Below are 27,498 nucleotides of genomic sequence, written 5' to 3'. Positions count from 1 at the left end.
TTCTGTTGAATATGTACAATTTTATTTTCACGATACAACATACAGCTTTCAAAGAAAAACGTACAGAAATAAAAATTTCTAAATAAAACCATGGAAATATTTCACGAAAGTGCAAACTGTCAACTCTTCACTTCGTTTATGTCGTGTTTGCTTGTCCTGAAGTGAGAGAACAATGCCAACGATGAGCCGGAGAAGAATTCCTGGGTCAAAAATGAATCGGTGCTTCAGCTCGATGGAAACAGCAACTCTGACTGAAAATGTTCCGCAGTTTCATTTAAAATTCTGACGTCAAACATTGGATAAAATACTTTCACAGTGTCGAGATGCCTTCCTAGACTTGACTCAGGTGTTAATAAATGTCTCGGATGCACTACTGCTGTTTGCGTTTGAGTTGGCGGTGTCTGAAACGTGGTAGACGTCTGAAAAGCAAAGAACATCAACTGATTAAATAAAAAAAGAAAACTGCCCTCAAAGAAACTCAAAGACTTGTGATGGTGATATTCCACAGAAGTTTAACGAAGAGCTCTTTACTACAGCCGTGGTGTGCATGTGGCATAGCAGCGTAAGATATTAATACACATTCATTCATTCAAGATTTTTTTGAATAAAATTATAATCATGGAAAGTGACTTACTTCTATTTCTCCGGAAACGGTTGAAAATGTTCTTTCCACTCAAGGAGGAAAAGCCGCCACTGGTGCTCTGAGGTAGAAACAGACAGAAAGGCACATAAAATTGAAAGCAGGAAGTTATACTTCATTCGTCAGAGTGCACTAATTAAAAAAATAACAACTGAGTAAAAACGGGAAACTTTCATAGTGTTTACATGACAACTGTGCCCAGAGCCACTTCAAAATAAAACTTTTGGAAAATGATTACCAAAGCAGTTTTCAGAGTTTCTGCCATTTCCGTGTAAACGAACATCATTTTCAAAACATTGCTGTGTGAACTTAAAAACCTTTCTCAAACAAACATGCAAAAGTTTTCGCCTGAAAATGACTTTGAATTCTGATGAAAGAACGAGCTCTTACTTGTGTTGGACGAGAGCCGCTGGTCGGAGCAGGTATTCTTCTCGAGAGGAGAGCACGAATCTACAGACAAACACAAAGTCACCTCAGTATTTTTTACATTCGTGAACTTTTCAGCAAATCTATCATTTTGGAAAGAGATGTATATTTTTTGTCCAGCGGTTTGACAGTAATTTCACCAGTATTTGTGTAATTTAACATTAATCATCACCAGATTCTGAATGCAGCTCCTATGATCCAATATTCAAATGGAGGAGAATCAAGGAAAAGCTGGATTTGGGGCAATAAACTTTGAAAACAACATTTTTGGACCAACAAGACCATGTGAAAAATTGTTGAAAAGCTGGATAATATGACCCCTTTGAACTGTCCTGATTTAAGAGGAGCTCTCACTAGATCTATTTCAGCCATTGCAACTCTTTAAGACATGAAAAGAGCCTCAAATGCAATGAAACGTGTTGTTCAATTACACAATGGCCAGACTTGATCATGATGAAACTCTTTTGAGACTCCTGGTGTAGAGACGTCAGATAATGGCCTTTAAATCATATTTACTTGAACCACCTTGAATTTACTAACAGAATCCACATTATCTGTGAGTCAAAAGTTCTATATCTTTTGAAAGCCTGATTTACTAAAGGTAAAACGGTATATAACAATAGTGTCTCCATCAGCCTTTACATTAGGATAAAGGTATATTTAACAGCAGGGCAGCACATAGGCCAGACAGATAAACCTGTGGTGTGATGATTATGTTTCTATTATTAGTTGATGTCCAGCAAAAGGCATGGAAATTGAAAGCACCTTCTGTTAGATTTGGTCGCTCTCTCTCGTCAATTCAAATAAAATAATAATAATAAAAATAAAAATCTTCTCGGACTCGCCTTTTAAATTCAACATACCTTTGAATCAAGTAGAGTTCCAAACACTAGAATGAAGAAACCCTAGAAAAATTAGAATGAAAGAACAAAAAGCATTATGTAATACCAAATTACTGTACTGTTGGGACTGAAGTGCTGGGTGAAAACCCCATGAGGGCAATACCTGGAATGAATTGAAGAATGCAAAGGCAATATGGATGCCTCTATTATTTGGCGATATCATGGTTCCCACTCCCAGTCCCCAGGTCAGTCCAAACAGAGGGGTCAAAATGGCCACACATCGTATGATGACCAGCAGGGAGTTCTTCTCGTCTGGCTGAGAGGTGCTGCCCACACCTCGTCTGAGCATTTTAAACAAGACAATGATCACAATCACAAAGTTGATCAAAACAATGATCAATGCAGGTATGACCATGGCCAGCAGCGCCCGTGTCTCTGTCCAGTTGAGCCAACAGGCTAAATCCTCCCTGATGTAGCCACCTTGTCCTGCGGTGGCAGCGACGGTGACAACAGCGATAAGCAGAGGGCAGACGTAGCCTAAAGTGAAGCCGATGGCCAACATGGTGGACTTGGACATTTGGGAGAAGACCATGACTGTCCGGTATAAGAGCAAAAGGCCTGAAACGAGCATCCAAAAGAACACAGCCAGGTAGAAAAAGTGCATGAAAAAGGTTGCTGTGGTGCATGGTCCGACTGGGACTCTATGTTCTTCGTTTGGATTTTCACTTTCGTTTTTTGCGATGGCGGCGCCAATGATGAAACAGATGTTGGCAATCAACAGAGACAGAGCAGTGTTGATGATGGAAACGTGACGTATGTAGGCAGTACTGTTTCTGGTAACATCTTTCCAAACGTAACCTTCAATAATGAGGCATATCACTAAGCTCGCCATAGAAATCCCAACTCCAATATACGTGATGATATCCAAAAGGAGTATGATATCTTCTGGGATGTTGGTCGACATCAGAATCGAGAAGGACGTGAGGTGGTCACAGAAGCAGGTCACGTTGTCATCGCCTTGGGATTCCAATCTACATCCCTGGTTATCCCAAGCGCCCAGAGAATCAAAGAGCTGGAAATTCCAGAAGACGCACTGCACATCCTGTTCCAGAGATTGGTTGAGCTTTTGGTAGGTCAGGGTGACATTTGGGACTGAATTACTTATTCTGATCAGCACAACAGCAGCATTGATTACGGTGGCGGTCTCATTGGTGTTGTTGCCTGTGAAGGAGCCGAGCTCAGAGGTAGAATTCCTCGTTGGCATGACATTGTCAAGTGTTGGGAAAGTGATGGTGGTGATATTGACGTTGGAAACGTCGCTCTGTGGGATGTTGATGAACACGCTGGAATTCAAATCGGCCATGAAGGAGTCGTTGAAAGCCGTCCTGCTGAACAGGATCCGAGGAGTCTCCACCGTAAAAATCCCCTCAACTCGTTCAGCGAGCGTCTCCATCGAACCCAGCAAACTTGAACTGGTGTTACGGGTTTCATTTGAGTTCAGAAAAATCCAGGACTCCCTTGAATCGTCCCCAATGATCACATCGAGTACCTCCAGCACATTCTGTGGATGGAGAGTTCATTGTGAGGTCAGGACAAGGTCATTTCTTACACTTAGTGTTGCTAGGGGACTAAGAAATGGAAGAGCTGGCTAACCTGAGTGACATTCTCACTGACTACGGCAGTAGCATTAGCAATGGAGTTCAGAATCTGAACAACTGCGTCTATGGTCGCAGGTGATTGGCTGATGTCTTCTGTGGCGTTTTGGACAGCCTTGTTGAACTGCACTGCGAACTCTGGCACTAGTTCCTCAGACAGATCCTTAAAGAAAAACACAAGGACGACACAGAAGTGGAAAGGACGACATCAAAATTAGAAAATGCAGCGTGGCCATTGAGTTTATATAGTACAATTATGGCAGACTTTCCAACAAATAGCTAAAGGTTAGTACTGGTGCGCATCCTTTAACAAAAGCGGTATTGGTGCATCCATTGGTGCATGCAGTCTCTATCATTTATGTTTTTGGCATCGACTAGGCTTCGGGAACATGAAATGTAAAAATGTGTAATGGTATGACGATAAAAATCCTCGAATCGTATATTTTAGTTTTTTCAAGCATATGAAAAAAAGACGGACGGACACTAAAAATATGGAGAACATGGACTGAGAGTCATGACACTCTGGAGGCCCCCATTGTTATTGTCCGTCTACTCGCCCATGTGCAGAAGAACTATTTAATTCGGCCGTGGTGCGCTTGCAGCCTTTCCTCGTCTACGGAGAGCGTTGGAGCATTTTCAAGAAGCTCAACCTTGGATCCCGCCATCAAAACGTTGTGTTTTCAGTGGCTCCGAGCATCGCTGTCGCGTAAACGGACACCCAGAAACGCAACAAATGTTTGGCCTTGGCGTATTAGCATACAGAAGAATGAGATTCAGGCTACGTTTACATGTACCTGGGTTTTTACCAAAATGGACATTTCCCCCTCCATCTTCAATAAAATCTTAATTTACACGGACCACATATACACCTGGTTCAGAGCTGCTATGAGCATGCCAAACCTGTAGGGGGCAGTATAGCTAGAAGCATGAAGCCATACTAGCCAATAAGAATCCTGGAAAATCAACGTCACATCACAAATTGTGATGTAAATATCCGCCTACCCCCCTTTAGATGCAACCGGAGACACAGAGTTTATCCAGATCCACTGTGGCCAGAGTTTTAAGGAATCATCGTTTGTGGGGAGTCGGAGCTGCGTTTATGTGTAAATGTGCCCAAACGCAGAGAAATATCACAGTTTTTTCAAATACCCGGGTACGTGTATATGTGGCCTCGCTGTTCATTGGCTTACACAATCTAGTTTGCCTCAACGGTGGCTCACCCACCTCTGATCTAATTAGAAAGTCATTGATTGGAGTCAGAATGCAGGTGTCCACCACGAGTTTCCATGCTCTTTCCTCACATACTGCGGTCCTGGTCCCCTGCTGGCCTGGACCACACCTCGCACTTGATCGGTCGCGCAGTCGTCCTCTTCCATAGACATTGTCATTACAAACGACGTCTGAAGAGGTACACGATCAGTGAGGTCAGGTTGGTGACAAGGCAAAGAAAATGGAAATTCAGTGTTCACACTTACCTGAATTGAAAATGGTCAGTCTTGTCACTCTACTGAATTCCACTCTGTTGTCAACCTGACAGGTAAAAGTCTTTGTCGTCTCTGGCTGGTTGCAGCTTTCTATTGTGTAATCGCTGGTGATGCAGCCTGCCTCAGGCGATGGTGCTGTGTGCAAAATAGCAGATCATTGCAAGAATTTGTTAAAATCCAACCAGGCTCCTGGACAGATTGTGGTGCTTCTCTTCATGCTTACCCGATTCCAATTCTTGACCTTCATTTACCCAGATGACTTCAAAGGGGTCCTGCACACAACACTCAAGGGGTTGTGTCCGCCCCACTTCGCATTGCGTGTTAATTCTATTCTGTAGTCGCACAACTGGGGCTGCGATGATCACGTCGGCTGGCACTACTCCTCGTTGGACGTAGTTCAACAATCCATTGCCTTTCAGTGTGCATTCGTAGACTCCTGTGATCAAAAGGACTGCGTATTATTGATTGCACTGGTGCACGATCGTCTATGCAAAGGGGGGCATCAAAAGCCCCATTAAAGTTGTTAAACCGCTGAAATAAATGCATTGCTTTATTGATAGAGGATTTGGGTATTTTTTAATGCATTTACAAACGGCTGTCATTTAATTCTTACCATCAAATCAAGAAACAAAGTGTCCATTCATTTATTCATTGGGAACACAGTCGATCTTGTGGGCCAACAGGAAGGCGTTCCTCAAGGTTTGATACTGGAATCACTCAATTTCTCCAGTGTCAACTTTGAATAATGTCACGTTCATATTCATGCTGATAGTACTGCCCAACCGTAATGTTCATGAAATTCAAGCTCATCTGCAGTTGAGTTTTTAACATTTTACAAGAAAACGGAAGCTGCAAAATAAATCAAATCAACGATTTCTGGATTGCAATTTAAAGCTTAAGAAGCTTCTGTTTTGTTATCAATGAAAGTGTCTCAGCTCACACTCACTCTGCTACTGTCAATACATTAAGAATTGTAATTTTAATCCTCGACTGTCACTTCCTTGATTGTTTGGACGCTTTTAAAAACATGATGAACTTAAAGGAGACATATCATGCTTTTAAATCCTTCCTTTTTACATATAAATCATACAGTTGTGGTCTATACAACGCGAAACTGCAATGCTTGGGTCTGAATTCCTCATTATTATAGCTCCACAGGCCCCTTTTCAACCCCTTTTCTGATGCGCTTCTGAGAGCAACTCGTTTTGGGGCGGTCTCTTCAAATGCAAATGAGACACTTCATACCCCTCCTCCTCTCCAGGTTGCAGAGGTGACACTCGGTTCAACGTCACCCTGTTCGGCCATCTTTGTAGTTTGATAGAACAGATACAATTATCTAGCGGCGCAGAAACTTTATATTCACACATTATTTACAAAATGTCAACAACGGAAGATTTGTCCATCCAGCCATACATGTTGGAGCCAGAGTCGGACCCGGCGGAGCGAGATGAAAATGACGATGATGCACCTACAGAACAACGTCTTCATATGGATGTAACGCAATGGTGTGTTACTATATTTACACTAACTTCTCCATCCATGCCCACTACTACAATACTGCCTGTATTACAACGACTATTTAACACAGAAGTTACATTATAATCTAAAACGAGCACACAGCGCTAACATATGAAGACGGTGCAACTGCTAATGCTAACAAAACAATGACAGGGACGTCTTATCATCACACTTTTTAGCGTTATATACAGCTTACCGAAGTGCTCTGTTCGTCGTCTCCATAGATAGAAGGAACTGACCGCTCAATCAGACCAAGTCTTTCGGCAAATCCTTCTTTATACTGGCGGAGGTTGCTGAAGCAGTCGTCCTTAAAGTGATTCGCGCACACAAAAATGACCTTACCCACAGATGTGGGTACATTTCTGTGAAAAATAAAACTCAACCAGGCACTTCGAAAAGGTTCTGATGCTGGGAGACGGTGTAACGAAGCTTGTGGGTTACTACATCCAACAACCTAACATTTCCACTTATCCTCTCGTAACTTCGGTTGGACTACAAAATCGCAGCGAGAAACAAAAATGGCGGATTGCTCGAAATGTCGATGTCCTAATTTGGCAGTTCCGCTGAGAATACTGTGACGTCATTGTTCAAAAAACGTAATAGAGAATAGAAAAATCGAAACCGATCGCAAAATATGACCAAAACAGAATATAAAGATATCAACGGAGCACCTGAAGAGACTACTTTGAACTTTTCTGTACTTCTAAACACTCTAAATATACAACAAAATGCATTTAAGGGCTAAAAAAGTGGATTTAGCATGATATGTCCCCTTTAAGGGATTTTTCCAGGTTGGTAAACTGAATAACATGAAACTGCTTCACTCAGACCCAAACTGATATAATGTGCAAGTTCACCGTAAGTCACAAATATATGAACAGCATATGGGGAGCTGTTATCGTTGACCTACCGTTATCAGACTGGATGACGTTCCTCACGGTTAGTGTGGAAGTATCGCCTGAAAGGGCTATTTCTCGTCTTTCCCCTGTAATTTCTAAACCGTTAAATTTCCACTCAGAGTCCGTGATGTCTCCCACATTAACTTCTGGAGGGCCACATGTCAGCATCATGTCTTGAGTGGTAAAAGTGGTCTCTGGTTTTTCGATTGGAGTTTGACCTTGAGAAAGTAGAGTGTACATATAAATGTTGTACAAACAGAGCACACAATTACTACTTTTCTTTTTTTTTTCTTTTTTTTTAAACTTACTGTTGTATTGTGCAACGACTCTGCCAATGACAGGGGCGATACTCGACAGGGCACTGGGGAGGTTTTCGTTTACGTTTGTGATTTCATTGGCAGAAAACGCTGTTGTGCTAATGGTAAAGTCCACAATTACGCTTCCAGGTCTACAAGAAAGAACAAAAGAAAAAAGTAACTTTCAGGTGTGAGTTATAAAAGGTTTTCTGGGGGGGGGGTTTCAGGATTTGTGTGTGTGTGTGTGTGTGTGTGTGTGTGTGTGTGTGTGTGTGTGTGTGTGTGTGTGTGTGTGTGTGTGTGTGTGTGTGTGTGTGTGTGTGTGTGCGCTACCTGAATCCTGTGACAGAAACTTCACGGAAGCCAGTGATGGTCTGATACTGCGCCGTGAACTATGGAAAAGATATTGCAGATTATGTAGCGCACAAATATAGGTAGAAATCCAGGCCCTATTTACGCAACGTTTCATGTGAAAACACATTTTAGAAAAGATTCACGTTTTCCCGGAAGTGTTTCGAAGGTGATGTCTGTTTACAAGGAAACGACAGAAACGATGAAAAATGTTGTTTTCATGTTGGGCCACTAGTGGGTGCTGTTGGTTGTTTTTGTGATGAAAATACACGCAGAGAAGAATATATTATAAACGTTAAAAATGGCGAGTACACGGACATTCGTATGGACATTCCGGGCGACTTCCTCACTGCTTCTTCCTCCCTACTAGACGTCTGCCCGCGAGATATTTTCCAACTTTTCCAACTACTGATTCGCACGGTTAGCTTTGATTGTTTACAACCCAGAATGCATTGGGCCCTCCGTCACGTCCTCGCATCCCCTCCGCTAGAAATGCCGTTTGTTAAGGAACCGAGACCGAGCATTTCAAGGAGACCCGAGATCGCTTGTTAGCTCCGGTTCAGAGTTCGTGGACGTTTTCACGTCGCCAAAACGAAACGGTTTTTCCCTGAAGAAACTCCGGTCCGGATCAAACGGGGGAACGTGAACAAGTCCCAGGACGGGCGTGGTGCGCATTCAGAAGAGTAGCATTTCCGACGTCTATAGGGAGACGGAGCCAAAGCGTTTTCAAAAAAAAAAGTGTTTTCCCTCGTGTACGAGATAACGATAGAGCCTGAGCATTTTCAAAAAGTTTGCTTATCACTTGAAAACTGCACCGTGTAATTGCCGCCTCAATCTTTGTATGGTGTAGACGACATACTTACCACATCATTTAATCGAGATTCCAGGTCTATGTAACGCTCGCTCTCGCTGTTGGCTAACTCTTCGGTGTAAGTCAGATCTAATGTGACCGACATCGACACTGTCGTAACTGAAAAGAACAAAAAGGTGCCGCGTTAAAATCGGTATACCACTTTCTCTAAACACGTGTTTGGAAGTGAATTCATAGAACAACAGAATAACTCATAACTCCTGAGCTCATGAGATCCTGTATACCTGTTCATGCAAAGAGATCGTGCTTTTGTGCGTAATGAAGTAGAAATAATTCAACGACACACAGCCCGCCGCACAGAGCTTGAAATACTTGATGTATTTTAAATCGAAATACAGAATAATATCAGTGGCGGTTCACAGAGCGGTGCTTTGTCACGCTTCTGTTATTTCTTCAGTAGAAGATTACCTGGGGGCTCGGTTGTGAGGGTTGTGGGGAAGGTGGGATCCTTGGTACTGGAACTGGCTAAAGACAACAAAAAAAGACGATTAAAAGCGAGAGAGGAATAAGATTAATAAAAACAATGCACTGAAAGCTGCTGAACGTGTGCAGGTTGGTACAATTGTATCGCCAACATAGACGTGTGAATGCAAAAACTACGCGTTTTTACATCATTCAAAGTTCCGTGGGTCCTAAACAAGTTCAAATAGGCTTGGAATCGTAAACATTTCAATTGGTAGCAACAGTTTCATATATTTCAGTTCTCACTGACTCGGTGCTGCAGTAACGTTAGTTGTATTAACACCAGTTGGGGAGACTGTTGCATCTTAAAATGAAAATTAATATATATTAAATACATATATGTACATGTTGAACTGAAATTTAAATAATTGGTTTAAGCAAAAGAGCACAGTGAGCTTCCAGCACCAAAAATAAAAATATATATTTGTAAACACACAGGAACAAATGTAATCCAAGATCAGTTTAACCCTTTCAGCAAGTTTCAAAATGGGACAATCACATGTCGTACATCATGGATGTCGAACTCGTTTTATTTCATGGGCCATATAAATACAAATTGTATCTCGAGTGGCCAGGACTGGTAAAATAGTGCCATAGTAACCATTAAATTTAAACTTAGATAAAAAAAAAAAATATATATACAGTTTTTCTTTGTTGTGGTGCAGAGTATAAGTGATGAAAATGTCTATATTTGCCCTAAAACCAAATGATTGAGACCAAAAAAATTACTCCAACCTCAATGTGAAGTTGATTTTAATGAACTAAATACATTGAAATGGTCCAAAGAATGTCTATGGCTGTTGCATTATGGGTGTTTTTACAAACTCACCCTGACAGCATGGCTTTGAGGCTAATGCTAGTTTTGAACATTTGTTTTAGTTTGTTTTAATAATCTTGAAGAAACGAAATGCACACAAATGAATTAAATGCATGTAAAGTGATTAATTAAGGAAACATTTAAACTATTTAAACCATTTCTGATAATTCAGGTCTTACTTGTTGGTGTTGCAGTAACTGTCGTATTCACATCAGTTGTGGAAACTGTTGTTGTAGTGGACATATGTGTTGTGGCAACAGTCGTTGACTCTAGAAGAAACAAAATGCAGACAAATGAATTAAATGCATGTGAAGTGATTAATTAAGGAAACATTTAAATTATATAAACAATTTCTGATAATTCAGGTCTTACTTGTTGTCGGTGCTGAAGTAACTGTCGTATTCACACCAGTCGTGGAAGCTGTTGCTGTTGTAGTGGACATATGTGTTGTGGCAACAGTCGTTGACTCTGGAAGAAACAAAATACAGACAAATGAATTAAATGCATGTGAAGTGATTAATTAAGGAAACAATAAATTGACAGACAGTCCAGTTCTTACTTGTTGTCGGTGCTGCAGTAACTGTTGTTGCATCTGAAAATGGACATATGAAAATTAATATATGATAAATACAAGATCAGCTGAAGACCACAGTGAACTTTGACCACCAAAAATAAAAAAAATTATTTGTGAACAAACATGACATTTTATAATAGCTGGGAAACCCACTGTGTCGCATCCATTCTTGTATAGAAATTAAAACCCAGTGTTTTTCACTTCATCTGTAGGTGGTCATATTGTTATGGCTGATCGTGTTTGGTGACAGTTGTGTTAAAGCCTCACTTGTTTCACGGCTCATATCAGTAGTGGACATATTTGTTGTGGCAACAGACGTCGAATCTAGAAGGACCGAAATGCAGGAAAATGAATTGATGCCATATGAAGACAGTGAGTATCGAGCCATGAAGAACCCAAAGGTACAGAGTTTAAAAGTCATAATAGTGAGAAAAAAGTCATATTTCTGAGTTTAAAAGCCAAATTGTGAGACAACAGACTGAACTCAGTATATTTTTCACAGTGGCCCTAATCCTTTTCTGTACAAAGTCAATAATGACGGCTCAGCATGAGGAAAACCTTTGGCGCCCTCTCTGGGTTTGACAATACTTCATCAGAGGCTAGAATCTTTTTGGAACATTAATACGATAGAGTCTCAGAGCAGTGCTGGACATCCTTCGTTCCTCCACACTCACTAGTCACTGCTGATGTAGATGTTGTCGTGATCGACGTTGTGTCTGAAAAGAAAAAGAAAATGCCGCCACTCCAGCTTAGAAAGCAGGTCACCATGAGCTGCATATCAGAAGCAACGATAACGATGTGTTTCAGGTACCGTCAGTGCTGACACTCATCACTTTGGTTTTACCTGTCGGTGGTGCAGCTGTTGTTCTTGTTGTGTTGCATTCAGTGAAGTCTGCAAAGACAGAAAAGAAAAAGAGCAGTTTTTTGGTTTTGTTGCCGTCTTTAATCTATAGTAGTTCTTCAAACGCTCTATAACGTGTATCCTCTAAATCAGGGGCGTATCTATCTCAGGAATTAATCTCAACATTGGTCACGATACTAAAAACATAAAGAAGAATCATTAATATTCTTTATTATTATTTTTTCTAATTATTTCTGACTTTCCTCCGTTGCACCACTAGAGGGTGCTCATGCAGCACATTTTAAGAATCACTGTTCTGTAGCATTAACCTCTGTTCTTTATATTCCTGGGACAGTTCAGGACACCAGAATAAAGTCTGTGAGGACTCACTGTGCTCGTCCACAGACCGGCAGAAGTCTCCGTCGGGGGGAATCCCGCTGACGCACCCGCACGTGTCGTTGATGACGCCATCGCAGGATTCGTACCTTTGACACTGGTCGCAAGCCCAGCGGTACCCATCCTCGCATGTGCACTGGAAAGTACCGCCGCTCGGCACGCAAACTGGTGATGAAGACGATAAAGAGCTTCTGTAACAGCTGGATCCACTTTATTTCTATTTCAGATATTATCAGGCAAAGTCAAAGACAAGAGTTCACCAGTCCATCGTAGATGTAAAGAAACACATTATCACACAAACAGGCAATCTAGAGTCACAATTTACTGGTGGTTCTGTATATAGGGGCCAAAATGAATCAGATGTAAGTGAATTATACTTTCTTGTATTTAAATACGTATATTGAAAAATGTATATAAAGTAAAATATAGTTGAATTGAATTATGCTTGATAATTACTGCATTTAAAAAGTCGGTCAGGGGCTGCAGTTGGCCCACAGGCCGTATGTTGTGATGTCTTTGGGATTAAGCCTGAACACTAGTGGCGGGCGGATCCATCCAAATATCTATAGTATCGATATCTATGTTGGTATCGATGAGGATCCATTCCGGGGATTTTTACCATTAATTTCTGGAATTTTTAACTGTAATTTTAAGGAATTTCAACAGTAATTCCTGGGAATACCTGTAGAAATGTTGACGGCTGAGATCTGAAAGCTGTGGGTGATGAAGGGTAAACGGCTCGTTAGAACGTTCCTCACTTGCTCTAAGAGGCGACCGTCAGTGACGTTCAACTCGAGGGAAACCAGATATTCCTGGAGATCTGGTGGATCTGCAGGGACAGAAATCCAAGAAGAGATGCAGAAGTGAAGCTCACTTCAAATGTGAAAACCACAGCGAGATCAATTCAACTGTTTACGTCTATGAACACAGATTATAAACCTGCAATGAGTTCTGGTTTTAAGGAGAATGAAGATTTTGAATTAATCCAAAGGAACTAGTGACGAGCAGATTTCAACTTTTACATCCGATCACCTGGTTAAAAGCTGGATAATATGAGCCCACAAGAAAACATTTAAATTGATATCAACAGTTTCTGATCATTCGGGTCTTACTTGTTGTCGGTGCTGAAGTCGTATTCATATCAGTCGTGAAAACTGTTGTTGCTGTAGTAGTGGACATATTTGTTGTGGCAACAGGCGTCGAATCTAGAAGGACCGAAATGCAGGAAAATGAATTGATGCCAAATGAAGACAGTGAGTATCGAGAAGCTTCACTTTGTATTTTCAACTCTTACTTGTAGGGAATGTGAAGGAAGTCGTGGTTGTTATTGTTGTCACATCAGTTGTTTCATCTGGAGAAATAAATGACAGAAAGTGAAATAAACACCCAGATCACAGACATATTTACCTCCCAAAGTGGGTTTTTTTTTTTTAAGTGAGCCATGAAGAACCCAAAGGTACGGAGTTTAAAAGTCATAATAGTGAGAAAAAAGTCATATTTCTGAGTTTAAAAACCAAATTGTGAGACAACAGACTGAACTCAGTATATTTTTCACAGTGGCCCTAATCCTTTTCTGTACAAAGTCAATAATGACGGCTCAGCATGAGGAAAACCTTTGGCGCCCTCTCTGGGTTTGACAATACTTCATCAGAGGCTAGAATCTTTTTGGAACATTAATACGATAGAGTCTCAGAGCAGTGCTGGACATCCTTCGTTCCTCCACACTCACTAGTCACTGCTGATGTAGATGTTGTCGTGATCGACGTTGTGTCTGAAAAGAAAAAGAAAATGCCGCCACTCCAGCTTAGAAAGCAGGTCACCATGAGCTGCATATCAGAAGCAACGATAACGATGTGTTTCAGGTACCGTCAGTGCTGACACTCATCACTTTGGTTTTACCTGTCGGTGGTGCAGCTGTTGTTCTTGTTGTGTTGCATTCAGTGAAGTCTGCAAAGACAGAAAAGAAAAAGAGCAGTTTTTTGGTTTTGTTGCCGTCTTTAATCTATAGTAGTTCTTCAAACGCTCTATAACGTGTATCCTCTAAATCAGGGGCGTATCTATCTCAGGAATTAATCCCAACATTGGTCACGATACTAAAAACATAAAGAAGAATCATTAATATTCTTTATTATTATTTTTTAATTATTTCTGACTTTCCTCCATTGCACCACTAGAGGGTGCTCATGCAGCACATTTTAAGAATCACTGTTCTGTAGCATTAACCTCTGTTCTTTATATTCCTGGGACAGTTCAGGACACCAGAATAAAGTCTGTGAGGACTCACTGTGCTCGTCCACAGACCGGCAGAAGTCTCCGTCGGGGGGAATCCCGATGACGCACCCGCACGTGTCGTTGATGACGCCATCGCAGGAGTTGTACCTTTGACACTGGTCGCAAGCCCAGCGGTACCCATCCTCGCATGTGCACTGGAAAGTACCGCCGCTCGGCACGCAAACTGGTGATGAAGACGATAAAGAGCTTCTGTAACAGCTGGATCCACTTTATTTCTATTTCAGATATTATCAGGCAAAGTCAAAGACAAGAGTTCACCAGTCCATCGTAGATGTAAAGAAACACATTATCACACAAACAGGCAATCTAGAGTCACAATTTACTGGTGGTTCTGTATATAGGGGCCAAAATGAATCAGATGTAAGTGAATTATACTTTCTTGTATTTAAATACGTATATTAAAAATTGTATATAAAGTAAAATATAGTTGAATTGAATTATGCTTGATAATTACTGCATTTAAAAAGTCGGTCAGGGGCTGCAGTTGGCCCACAGGCCGTATGTTGTGATGTCTTTGGGATTAAGCCTGAACACTAGTGGCGGGCGGATCCATCCAAATATCTATAGTATCGATATCTATGTTGGTATCGATGAGGATCCATTCCGGGGATTTTTACCATTAATTTCTGGAATTTTTACCTGTAATTTTAAGGAATTTCAACAGTAATTCCTGGGAATACCTGTAGAAATGTTGACGGCTGAGATCTGAAAGCTGTGGGTGATGAAGGGTAAACGGCTCGTTAGAACGTTCCTCACTTGCTCCAAGAGGCGACCGTCAGTGACGTTCAACTCGAGGGAAACCAGATATTCCTGGAGATCTGGTGGATCTGCAGGGACAGAAATCCAAGAAGAGATGCAGAAGTGAAGCTCACTTCAAATGTGAAAACCACAGCGAGATCAATTCAACTGTTTACGTCTATGAACACAGATTATAAACCTGCAATGAGTTCTGGTTTTAAGGAGAATGAAGATTTTGAATTAATCCAAAGGAACTAGTGACGAGCAGATTTCAACTTTTACATCCGATCACCTGGTTAAAAGCTGGATAATATGAGCCCACAAGAAAACATTTAAATTGATAAACAGTTTCTGATCATTCGGGTCTTACTTGTTGTCGGTGCTGAAGTCGTATTCATATCAGTCGTGAAAACTGTTGTTGCTGTAGTAGTGGACATATTTGTTGTGGCAACAGGCGTCGAATCTAGAAGGACCGAAATGCAGGAAAATGAATTGATGCCAAATGAAGACAGTGAGTATCGAGAAGCTTCACTTTGTATTTTCAACTCTTACTTGTAGGGAATGTGAAGGAAGTCGTGGTTGTTATTGTTGTCACATCAGTTGTTTCATCTGGAGAAATAAATGACAGAAAGTGAAATAAACACCCAGATCACAGACATATTTACCTCCCAAAGTGTGTGTTTTTTTTTTTAAGTGAGCCATGAAGAACCCAAAGGTACGGAGTTTAAAAGTCATAATAGTGAGAAAAAAGTCATATTTCTGAGTTTAAAAACCAAATTGTGAGACAACAGACTGAACTCAGTATATTTTTCACAGTGGCCCTAATCCTTTTCTGTACAAAGTCAATAATGACGGCTCAGCATGAGGAAAACCTTTGGCGCCCTCTCTGGGTTTGACAATATTTCATCAGAGGCTAGAATCTTTTTGGAACATTAATACGATAGAGTCTCAGAGCAGTGCTGGACATCCTTCGTTCCTCCACACTCACTAGTCACTGCTGATGTAGATGTTGTCGTGATCGACGTTGTGTCTGAAAAGAAAAAGAAAATGCCGCCACTCCAGCTTAGAAAGCAGGTCACCATGAGCTGCATATCAGAAGCAACGATAACGATGTGTTTCAGGTACCGTCAGTGCTGACACTCATCACTTTGGTTTTACCTGTCGGTGGTGCAGCTGTTGTTCTTGTTGTGTTGCATTCAGTGAAGTCTGCAAAGACAGAAAAGAAAAAGAGCAGTTTTTTGGTTTTGTTGCCGTCTTTAATCTATAGTAGTTCTTCAAACGCTCTATAACGTGTATCCTCTAAATCAGGGGCGTATCTATCTCAGGAATTAATCCCAACATTGGTCACGATACTAAAAACATAAAGAAGAATCATTAATATTCTTTATTATTATTTTTTCTAATTATTTCTGACTTTCCTCCGTTGCACCACTAGAGGGTGCTCATGCAGCACATTTTAAGAATCACTGTTCTGTAGCATTAACCTCTGTTCTTTATATTCCTGGGACAGTTCAGGACACCAGAATAAAGTCTGTGAGGACTCACTGTGCTCGTCCACAGACCGGCAGAAGTCTCCGTCGGGGGGAATCCCGCTGACGCACCCGCACGTGTCGTTGATGACGCCATCGCAGGAGTTGTACCTTTGACACTGGTCGCAAGCCCAGCGGTACCCATCCTCGCATGTGCACTGGAAAGTACCGCCGCTCGGCACGCAAACTGGTGATGAAGACGATAAAGAGCTTCTGTAACAGCTGGATCCACTTTATTTCTATTTCAGATATTATCAGGCAAAGTCAAAGACAAGAGTTCACCAGTCCATCGTAGATGTAAAGAAACACATTATCACACAAACAGGCAATCTAGAGTCACAATTTACTGGTGGTTCTGTATATAGGGGCCAAAATGAATCAGATGTAAGTGAATTATACTTTCTTGTATTTAAATACGTATATTAAAAATTGTATATAAAGTAAAATATAGTTGAATTGAATTATGCTTGATAATTACTGCATTTAAAAAGTCGGTCAGGGGCTGCAGTTGGCCCACAGGCCGTATGTTGTGATGTCTTTGGGATTAAGCCTGAACACTAGTGGCGGGCGGATCCATCCAAATATCTATAGTATCGATATCTATGTTGGTATCGATGAGGATCCATTCCGGGGATTTTTACCATTAATTTCTGGAATTTTTACCTGTAATTTTAAGGAATTTCAACAGTAATTCCTGGGAATACCTGTAGAAATGTTGACGGCTGAGATCTGAAAGCTGTGGGTGATGAAGGGTAAACGGCTCGTTAGAACGTTCCTCACTTGCTCCAAGAGGCGACCGTCAGTGACGTTCAACTCGAGGGAAACCAGATATTCCTGGAGATCTGGTGGATCTGCAGGGACAGAAATCCAAGAAGAGATGCAGAAGTGAAGCTCACTTCAAATGTGAAAACCACGGCGAGATCAATTCAACTGTTTACGTCTATGAACACAGATTATAAACCTGCAATGAGTTCTGGTTTTAAGGAGAATGAAGATTTTGAATTAATCCAAAGGAACTAGTGACGAGCAGATTTCAACTTTTACATCCGATCACCTGGTTAAAAGCTGGATAATATGAGCCCACAAGAAAACATTTAAATTGATATCAACAGTTTCTGATCATTCGGGTCTTACTTGTTGTCGGTGCTGAAGTCGTATTCATATCAGTCGTGAAAACTGTTGTTGCTGTAGTAGTGGACATATTTGTTGTGGCAACAGGCGTCGAATCTAGAAGGACCGAAATGCAGGAAAATGAATTGATGCCAAATGAAGACAGTGAGTATCGAGAAGCTTCACTTTGTATTTTCAACTCTTACTTGTAGGGAATGTGAAGGAAGTCGTGGTTGTCATTGTTGTCACATCAGTTGTTTCATCTGGAGAAATAAATGACAGAAAGTGAAATAAACACCCAGATCACAGACATATTTACCTCCCAAAGTGGGTTTTTTTTTTTTAAGTGAGCCATGAAGAACCCAAAGGTACGGAGTTTAAAAGTCATAATAGTGAGAAAAAAGTCATATTTCTGAGTTTAAAAACCAAATTGTGAGACAACAGACTGAACTCAGTATATTTTTCACAGTGGCCCTAATCCTTTTCTGTACAAAGTCAATAATGACGGCTCAGCATGAGGAAAACCTTTGGCGCCCTCTCTGGGTTTGACAATACTTCATCAGAGGCTAGAATCTTTTTGGAACATTAATACGATAGAGTCTCAGAGCAGTGCTGGACATCCTTCGTTCCTCCACACTCACTAGTCACTGCTGATGTAGATGTTGTCGTGATCGACGTTGTGTCTGAAAAGAAAAAGAAAATGCCGCCACTCCAGCTTAGAAAGCAGGTCACCATGAGCTGCATATCAGAAGCAACGATCACGATGTGTTTCAGGTACCGTCAGTGCTGACACTCATCACTTTGGTTTTACCTGTCGGTGGTGCAGCTGTTGTTCTTGTTGTGTTGCATTCAGTGAAGTCTGCAAAGACAGAAAAGAAAAAGAGCAGTTTTTTGGTTTTGTTGCCGTCTTTAATCTATAGTAGTTCTTCAGACTCTAACATGTATCCTCTAAATCAGGGGCGTATCTATCTCAGGAATTAATCTCAACATTGGTCACGATACTAAAAACATAAAGAAGAATCATTAATATTCTTTATTATTATTTTTTAATTATTTCTGACTTTCCTCCGTTGCACCACTAGAGGGTGCTCATGCAGCACATTTTAAGAATCACTGTTCTGTAGCATTAACCTCTCTTCTTTATATTCCTGGGACAGTTCAGGACACCAGAATAAAGTCTGTGAGGACTCACTGTGCTCGTCCACAGACCGGCAGAAGTCTCCGTCGGGGGGAATCCCGCTGACGCACCCGCACGTGTCGTTGATGACGCCATCGCAGGATTCGTACCTTTGACACTGGTCGCAAGCCCAGCGGTACCCATCCTCGCATGTGCACTGGAAAGTACCGCCGCTCGGCACGCAAACTGGTGATGAAGACGATAAAGAGCTTCTGTAACAGCTGGATCCACTTTATTTCTATTTCAGATATTATCAGGCAAAGTCAAAGACAAGAGTTCACCAGTCCATCGTAGATGTAAAGAAACACATTATCACTCAAACAGGCAATCTAGAGTCACAATTTACTGGTGGTTCTGTATATAGGGGACAAAATGAAGTGATAGTGATAGTTTTCTACACTTAGTTTATTTAGTTCATTTTTTATTATTATTTTAAAATGTTTTCTGTTTACCTATAGACCTTTCTTTAATTATCTTCTAGGTTGAAACTAATTAATAAACCAAAGAAAAAATCATAATTAAAACACTCAAAAGTCATGAGGATCCATTCCGGGGATTTTTACCATTCATTTCTGGGAATATTAACTATAATTGCCGGAAACATTTTACAGTGATTTCTGGGAATTTTAACTATAATTCCTGGGAAATTTTACAGGAATTTCAGGAAATTTTAACTGTAGTTTCTGGTCAATTTAACTGTAATTTTAGGGAATTTCAACAGTAATTCCTGGGAATACCTGTAGAAATGTTGACAGCTGAGATCTGAAAGCTGTGGGTGATGAAGGGTAAACGGCTCGTTAGAACGTTCCTCACTTGCTCCAAGAGGCGACCGTCAGTGACGTTCAACTCGAGGGAAACCAGATATTCCTGGAGATCTGGTGGATCTGCAGGGACAGAAATCCAAGAAGAGATGCAGAAGTGAAGCTCACTTCATACATTTCAAGTGATTTTTCTCACAGGTAACATGAACTTCTTGAAGAGACTAAAACAAAACGAGGTTCATAAGTTTTGTTTTATTTCAGTCTTACTTGTTGTTCCTGCTGTTGTTGTTGCTATTGTTGTTGTTGATGTACCACACTCTGTGAAGTCTGCAGAAAGAGAGAGAGAGAGAGAGAGAGAGAGAGAGAGAGAGAGAGAGAGAGAGAGATCTGTATGATCAAACATGCAGTGCACACCAGTGTTGAAAACTGAGAATGTAATATTATAATTACACCAGCAGATGGGGCTGTTTCTAAACATTTCACGTCATGGGATTTATCATGTTTTTAGCTCTTAAATTTCTCATTGTATTGATATTTGTTGCTCAGACTATTTGTTGAGAATGTGAACTCTCCCTTGGATCCCAGGAGGTTCCAAGGTTTTCTAAAAATAGAATGGAGGCGGAGCTTACAGGCTCCTCTCATGGGGAACCAGGTCCTAGATTCAGTCAGGACAGTCAGGTTCAGGACACCCCCGTTTTTCCTTTCCACTCTCTCCTCTACTTGCTCAAGTGGAATTGTTTTTTTTCTCTGTGACTGTGTTTGTCACTGTACAAATACCGAGGGATACGATAGAACTGAACTCACCGTGTTGGTCCACGGCCAGGCAGTACAGTCCGCCGTCAGGAAGCCTGCTGATGCAGCCGCAGGCGCCGTTGGTGACGTTGTCACAGGGTTGGTACGTCTGGCACTGGTCACACGACCAGCGGTACTCGTCCTCACATCTGCACTGGAAACCATCGCTGCTCGGGGAGCAGACTGGAGACCAAACACAACGCAACACGTGGAGAGGAAGTTATAAAGACGAAACGACGTTGCATCAGTTACACGTGATCAAACAGAGTGAAGCTGGCTCAGGCTTTTACTTTTGCGTTTTTTTGTTTCAGAGACGTTTTGCATTTAGACAGCAACATTCGGAAAACGAGTAGTTAACATGTTGGGCCACTAGTGGGCACTGTTTTGCAATGAAACCACACACACACGCACGCACGCACACACAATTCGCAATTTACCACAGTAAAACACCAGAGACTTCATTTCTATGAACGTGCAGCTATTGAGCTCAACTCTTGAACTTCTGAAAAAATGCTGAATGGACAGTTTGACCTTGTTACATTTTTTTCATTCCGTTATGGAAAGCAAAATACACACTGATTAGTATACCGTGAAAGTTGAACATTATCGTACAACAAAAGATCTCTGAAGATAAAGAAGAAAGTTTTGCTTTCATTTTTCCACATTTGGTAAACTCTTGAGTACTTCTGTCCTGCAATATAATGAGACAGTCACTTTTTTTACGTTTTTTGTGTATCATACCTAACCTAAAATTTATGAATATCTATATTAGATATTAATATCCAATAAGATATAAATTTCTAATATCGAAGATATTATATGAGGTAATATTATCTGATATACTATTTATATTAGGTATTACATTTGAAATGTAATTTAATATTAAATTTAATTTGGGGACTGCAGATGGAAACTATCTATGGCTCAAATCTCGTACAAAGCACCTTTTAATGATTAATGTTTTTGTATATGGTCCCTGAAAAATAAACTAATAAATAAAACATTTTTTAATTCAATTTTACATTCTTTAATTTATTTAAATAAACTAATATAGATAATAATAGATTTACATTTGAAATTGAATTTAAAATTAAATCCAAAATTAAATCTATTATTATCAATATCATCTATAAGTTACAGGAAGACATGCAGAAGAAAGGAATTTGGTATAAAATCAACAGTGATGTGAATAAAACAAATTTGTGCAATCAAAAGATTATTTATGTGACACACTTTCCAAAATAAGCGTCGCCACGACAACCGTTCCCCTTTGGAAGTAGAGTTCTGAGCTCTTACCCGTAGTAATGACAGCCTCCGAGCTGTTTACACGACGGTTGATTTCCAGCGGGAAAATGGAGTTTACGGCGTTTCTCAGCGCGCTGAGGACGGTCGTGTTCACCTCCACCAATATCTGGTATTCATAAACGGCTGCAGGCGCTGCTGAGAGACGGCAATTAGTTTTCAGAAAGGCAAAGGACTTTATGTTTTATGTCCTCCTTCCAAACGTTTATCTCGACCACGGAATCAAAACGTGAAAGCTCATACGGGCGTCCGCCGGCTCGCAGTACTGCCCGTCGGCGGGGATGCTGCTGATGCACGTGCAGGAGTCGTTAACGACCTGGCTGCAGGCTCCGTACGTCAGACACTTTTCACCAGACCAGACGAACGGATCCTCGCATCTGCACAGGAAGTCGGTTCCATTGGGCGAGCACACTGAGGAGATAGCACAAAAAAATTAAGACGTACAACAATCAGAAGCAACAGGGTTGTTTTTTTTCTTTTTTCTTTGTCGTGCAAAAAAAAAAAAAAAAAGCTAAATGAATCTGTGATTTGGTCTTTACACTGTTAAAGATTAACGTGTGCGTATGACTCTCATGGTTACTGTTTAATTGTAGATCAGCCAGAACATGAAGCATGTCGGTGAGTCCATCGGGTGCTACTGTAATATTTCACATCGAGACTCAGTCGACCTTGTATAATTAAAAAATAAATAAATGTGTTATTGCAAAGACAGGTTAAGAAAAGTCACCCCCAGTTTTCAAAAATAGTTCACGATACACTTTTTATATTTATGTGCTTGTAAATTGTAGGATCCGTTACTCATGGGTTTTAGATCATCCTAATAATAACAACAACAACAACAACAACAACAACACTAGAAAAAATCTCTCTCAAAAAAAAAAAAAGTATTTCAAGGTATTTTCACCTTAAAATGAGGTTGAAATATCCCCAATAGAACAAGTGAGGATTCTTTGGATCTCTTGAAATAAAATGTGATTCAATTTAGAATTTTAAATTTAAAAGAAAGGGTAAATTTTATGATGAGGTGATGTCTGAACAAATAAAGAAATGCCCGAGAACAAAAGCCATTCCTGCAAGTTACCCAAAGTTCAGCCTTTAAAACCACCCAATGGCATCAATACTCTCCTTCAGGGTCATTTTCTCTTTGGAGGATATGAAGTGATGTAAAAGTAATCTGTGTGAATCTCTGTGGGTTTTTACCTTTTTTTTTTTTTAATCGTATCTCATCTGCTTGACTATGCAATCGATAATCCTCAATGGGTTGGGGTGTAACCTGACGAGAAGTGCTTCATGGCGGACTGCCAGTCGGTAAACATTGAAATTCCAGATCGAGTTATAATCGAGACGTTCCGGTTTTGATGCCAGATTGCAGAAGCAAACGCATGTCAGGCTTAACAAATAGTCTACGTGACTTCAACTGAAGTTTCACTTCCTTATTAGATCTGGAGGTGAAGGGGTTTACAATTTTTAAACGCCGGTCATAGTTTGCTGGCATGAAGGAAAGAAAAGCTGAAAGTTACTCTCACAGGCGTGAACCAAAGCCTTTTCAAAAATCTAAAACCAACGTGGCATGTTGGCATAGCGTCAATAGAAAGTATTTACTTCCTTTGTGACTTGGAAAAATAGTTTATTGATGCAGAAGAAGCCTTCATGACATCTTTAATTGGCCTTAAAGTGTTGTCAACACTTTGTGTTTTTGATAAAGAAAAGACAAGAAGAATCTCTGAAAAGCAGAGGGAACCTCGACTCTCATGCAAAGGGGAGAAAAAAGAAGTTCGCCTGCTGACGTCAGCAGGAAAAAGAAAAAAAAAAGCCATTTTCTTCAGAACCTTTCAATACTCCGAGAAGAGACTGTGTCAACTCGGATGCCACGCCCCCTCGCTGCAGGCCACGCCCCCTCACCGCAGGCACCCTTCTATGTTTCGATGAGACAAGCTAGAAAATGTGAAGCGGCGTTTTAACTCTTCAGGCTGATTTCTCGCCTCCAATGTGTTCAGAAATACATTTCGCTGAAATGTTTCAATGATAATAGAGAAAGTTTGTGTCCGAGCCGCCATGTTGGTCCGGCAGACAGAACCGAGACACGTTAGTCCAATTGGGTGCAGCAGGTTACTTTGAGTCATGCTACATGCTACATGCTAACAAGTTTCAGAATGCGCAAGTAAACTAGAAAGATCAGACCAATCACACAAGAGTTCGTGGAACAGACTTCGACCCGGACGAGGGGCACCACCGGGCGAAGTTTCATGTGACGGAAGGAGCTGAGCGGAGAAATGAACATCATGATGCTGCCGCCACCATGATTTGGTCAGTTGTGCCAGATCAACCAAGAAGAAGGAAGAAGCCGCCACTTTCAAGACAAATATACTTTGATTACTGAAATGGTGCAAATCTACACTTCACTGTGTAACTCCGAACGCCAACCAGCTGGACGTAAAGATGAATCGGAACAGCCATTTTTTAATAATGACTTTTTTCTTCTTGCATAAATGCATAAGCATTCACTGAGTGTGAATTCTATTTTTAGCTCCTGTGGTGAAAAATCATTGGTAAATTTTATTCAGAGATTTTAAAAAAGAAAAAAGAAAAAGAAGGATATCTTTAACTGCAAACGGGAAGTTATAAAGTTTGGGGCGAGAAAAACAAGATGAGGAAGTGAGATTTTTCTTACCTGTGGTGATTTTCAAATCAGTGACAGTCACGTCTGAACCTGTAATATTGAGGCTCCTCAGTATGATTCTAATTTCGTCCAACGTTTGAATGTCTGTCAAATTCAGCTCCACATCCACTTCGTACGTGTGAAACGGCTGATCTGCAAGATAATTGAAAGGGTTACTTTAGTGCAGAAAGTAATTCTTAGTGTTTATTTGGATCAGAGTGACGATACTTTTTAAATAAACACTGATCCTATTTTTTTTTATTCATAACAAGAATATATATATATATATATATCCAGTTTCTTATATCATTTTGTTCAGGGTGGCTATTGCATATCGCCCATAGGAACTCAAGAGTATTACTGGGATAGTTAGTTTATGGAACTATCTGGAAGATCATTTAAAAAACATCAAATACATGTAAAACATTTTAAAGGTGGTTTAAGCTCACAATTAATAAAAGAAAATTTAAAAATAACAAGCTCAGGAAGGACCAGATTAAAATTCACTGTGTTCTCTTAGAGGACAGTTCAGTTGGGTTTTGTTTCAGGGATTTCAAAGACGATGTAAGTCTCCTCTGAAATAAAAAAAAATACTGATGCTGTGATCAGTTTTGAGAAATAATTGTGTTGTTTTTCTGTTTTTGCATTGGTTGACCAAATAAACTTACTAATACTATATTACTTCATTAATGTAACTATGTGCCATTGAAACAGAATTACATTCTGAATAAAAAATGTTTTAATTAAATCGGCGAGACACAAACATTTCATACTCTGTTATTGTGACACAGTTAAGAATTAAATTTATATTCTCATGTTTGGACTTGATTTAACTGTTTATGTCTGTAATCTGAGGGATGTAGAGACTGTTTGTGTATTCATGGGTATTCATTTGTGTGTGTGATGAATAAATCTGGCTCACAAAATATATAGGCTTTAATTTTATGTCATTTGCTGTCATCATTGCATCCCTATTTTAAATGTATAAACTTATAAAATGCATGTTCTAATTTCATGACTGCAATTTCTCAGAATATCAAACTGTCAGATTTATATTCATTTGATAATTATATTTAATCACACCGACCGTTTCTTTTCTGCCGAGTGTGAGATAGCCAGAGATTTTCATGGCTTTCCTAAAACACACACACACACACGAACAAGGAAAAATCAGAATCGACCCATCATGTCAAGTCCCACACTTTACGTTTGATAAAATAACATGAACCAACCTGTACATCCAGACGACTTGGTTGTTCCTCCAAAATCCCCTTTTCCAAAAGCACAAGGATCACAACAAGAGCGAGAGTGACCCAGACATACTTAAATGTCGCCATTCCTTTCACAACTGTCCGAGCAATAGAGCAAAAAAGAAAAAAGTAGGCGGGAAAATAAGTTGTATGATCAATATTTGCCGGTCACAGAGTTTAACATGTTGTATTTATTGTTCCTGACGAAGGACATGTTTTTTTTTCAAAATATGTATTTTCAACATTTGACTAAAGTTTTTTTTCGCAACTGCAAAACAGCTCGTGTTAAATTATGGTTTTTTGGTTTTTATGCATGTGTTTGGTGAAAGAAGACAAAAAAAAAGTAAATATGCTGCTTATGAATGTGAGTAAGACTTTTTTTTTTTAAAGAATTTATCCCACAGATCAAATGTAAATATGGGGATATTCTGTGCTAAGATTAGCAGCCTAGCAGCGTTAGCTCCAGTCCTAAAAAGTCGCTTTAAATGACTGAATATGTTAAACCATGTAGTTTCCCTATAGAGTCACTAGGAGGTGCTGCTGTTCGTTGTTATTACGGCGACTCTCAACTATAAAACGACCGAGTCCCAGGAGGATCTGGACTGGGAGTCACGACACTCTGAAGGAAAAGGTTGTTGTTATTGTCTATTTACTACGGCTGTGGTGGGCATGCGCAGCAGCAGTGTTTCAGAAAAGTGTCAATGAGTCCGAGCGTTTTTTTTTTCTCAAAAAGTTCCACCTGATGGACGATGTCACGTAATACTTGCTTGTATTGGGGAACTTTTATGAGTACAAATCCTCCATGCAGTATCAGACCTAATACTCAATACTGGTATTGGTGCATTCCTACGATTTTTTTTTTTTTTTCATTATTTATTACAAATTGTAAAATTCTGCAGAAGCACTTATTTAATTCTGCCGCACAACTATTTCCTGATTGTCTTAAGCTAATTATTGTAAGTTTGGATATCCCTCTGCAATTTTCCTTGTGTATACTACTTTACTTGCACTATTCAATACTGGTCTCCTTTATTTATCTATTTATCTTTTGTGTGCCTTCATTTCTTTGTCATCATTAATATCGTCATATCGAGTGCTATTTTCATTATTGCGTGTTCTGAATTTGTATTTTTTATTCTTCAATCCTATAAAGCCTGTTGTTTTCGGTGCATTTTACTGCACATTATACCATGTATGATTGTTACGTGTGATAAATAAATGGACTTAAATAAAAGAGCAGGTCATCAAATATAGTCACTACATTATAAAATCAAGCAAAATGGGAAAAACATTAAACCTGTCGTATCGTCGCTGCAGGATTCTTCACCCGGTGCGACCGTCTGTCCCGCATTTTATTTTGAAGCAATGCGTACTGTGTTGCTGCAGTCATGACGCTCCAGATATGTCAGTGTGCTCGCTCGGTGAACTGTGCATGAATGTAAACTGGTCCTTCGAAGCGGGAAACGGCTTCACGCTCAGCTTATCTCGAGCTCGTTGCACCGGGTGGACACACCATATCAGTCTAAACAGTCAGCGACTCACCTCATTGGACTTTCCTCTTCAGTGGAATATCACCTGCTGAAGGTTCCGCATGTCATCGGCCGAGTCATCAGAGTTTGATTTTTTATATCGTTCCAGGGAAGTCCTCAGCTTCGGTGTGTTGACTTTCGCATGCTGCAAACGATTGACATTTAACTCGGTTGATTTATCGCCACCAACAAAAAAAAAAGGTCTTGTTGTGAGCAACTTGTGTTTAATCCATAAACAACCTGACTGAGCAGAACATGAGCTGCCGCATCTTTTACATTTCAGATGG

At 40.3% G+C, this 27,498-nt stretch overlaps 1 protein-coding gene across 1 annotated transcript; it reads right to left on the bottom strand.

Moving 5' to 3' along the window:
• Positions 1–2: 2 nt before the first annotated feature.
• On the bottom strand, positions 3–27,358 carry LOC308126285 (uncharacterized protein). Its single transcript, XM_080490534.1, has 48 exons — positions 27,225–27,358; positions 25,665–25,780; positions 25,520–25,568; positions 24,445–24,585; positions 22,017–22,184; positions 21,768–21,908; positions 20,484–20,654; positions 19,947–20,006; positions 19,656–19,802; positions 18,934–19,104; positions 18,553–18,600; positions 18,383–18,424; positions 17,948–18,004; positions 17,766–17,858; positions 17,336–17,482; positions 16,648–16,818; positions 16,261–16,308; positions 16,091–16,132; positions 15,655–15,711; positions 15,473–15,565; positions 15,045–15,191; positions 14,357–14,527; positions 13,972–14,019; positions 13,802–13,843; positions 13,367–13,423; positions 13,185–13,277; positions 12,755–12,901; positions 12,067–12,237; positions 11,680–11,727; positions 11,510–11,551; positions 11,103–11,159; positions 10,821–10,853; positions 10,634–10,729; positions 10,441–10,530; positions 9,391–9,447; positions 8,975–9,081; positions 8,094–8,152; positions 7,773–7,912; positions 7,476–7,682; positions 5,271–5,483; positions 5,039–5,182; positions 4,788–4,963; positions 3,562–3,726; positions 2,072–3,469; positions 1,930–1,971; positions 1,031–1,090; positions 635–701; positions 3–419 (listed from the first exon to the last, which is right to left on the bottom strand). Exons 2-48 carry the CDS (start codon positions 25,767–25,769, stop codon positions 343–345), a joined length of 6,105 nt encoding a protein of 2,034 aa, XP_080346660.1. The 5' UTR covers positions 25,770–25,780; positions 27,225–27,358; the 3' UTR covers positions 3–342.
• Between the last annotated feature and the right edge of the window lie 140 nt (positions 27,359–27,498).

Source organism: Lipophrys pholis (assembly GCF_963383615.2).
Source record: "Lipophrys pholis genome assembly, chromosome: 21".
Lineage (NCBI taxonomy): Eukaryota > Metazoa > Chordata > Actinopteri > Blenniiformes > Blenniidae > Lipophrys > Lipophrys pholis.
Note: the sequence above shows the minus strand (reverse complement) of the source record. Positions and strands in the feature narration are given on the sequence as shown.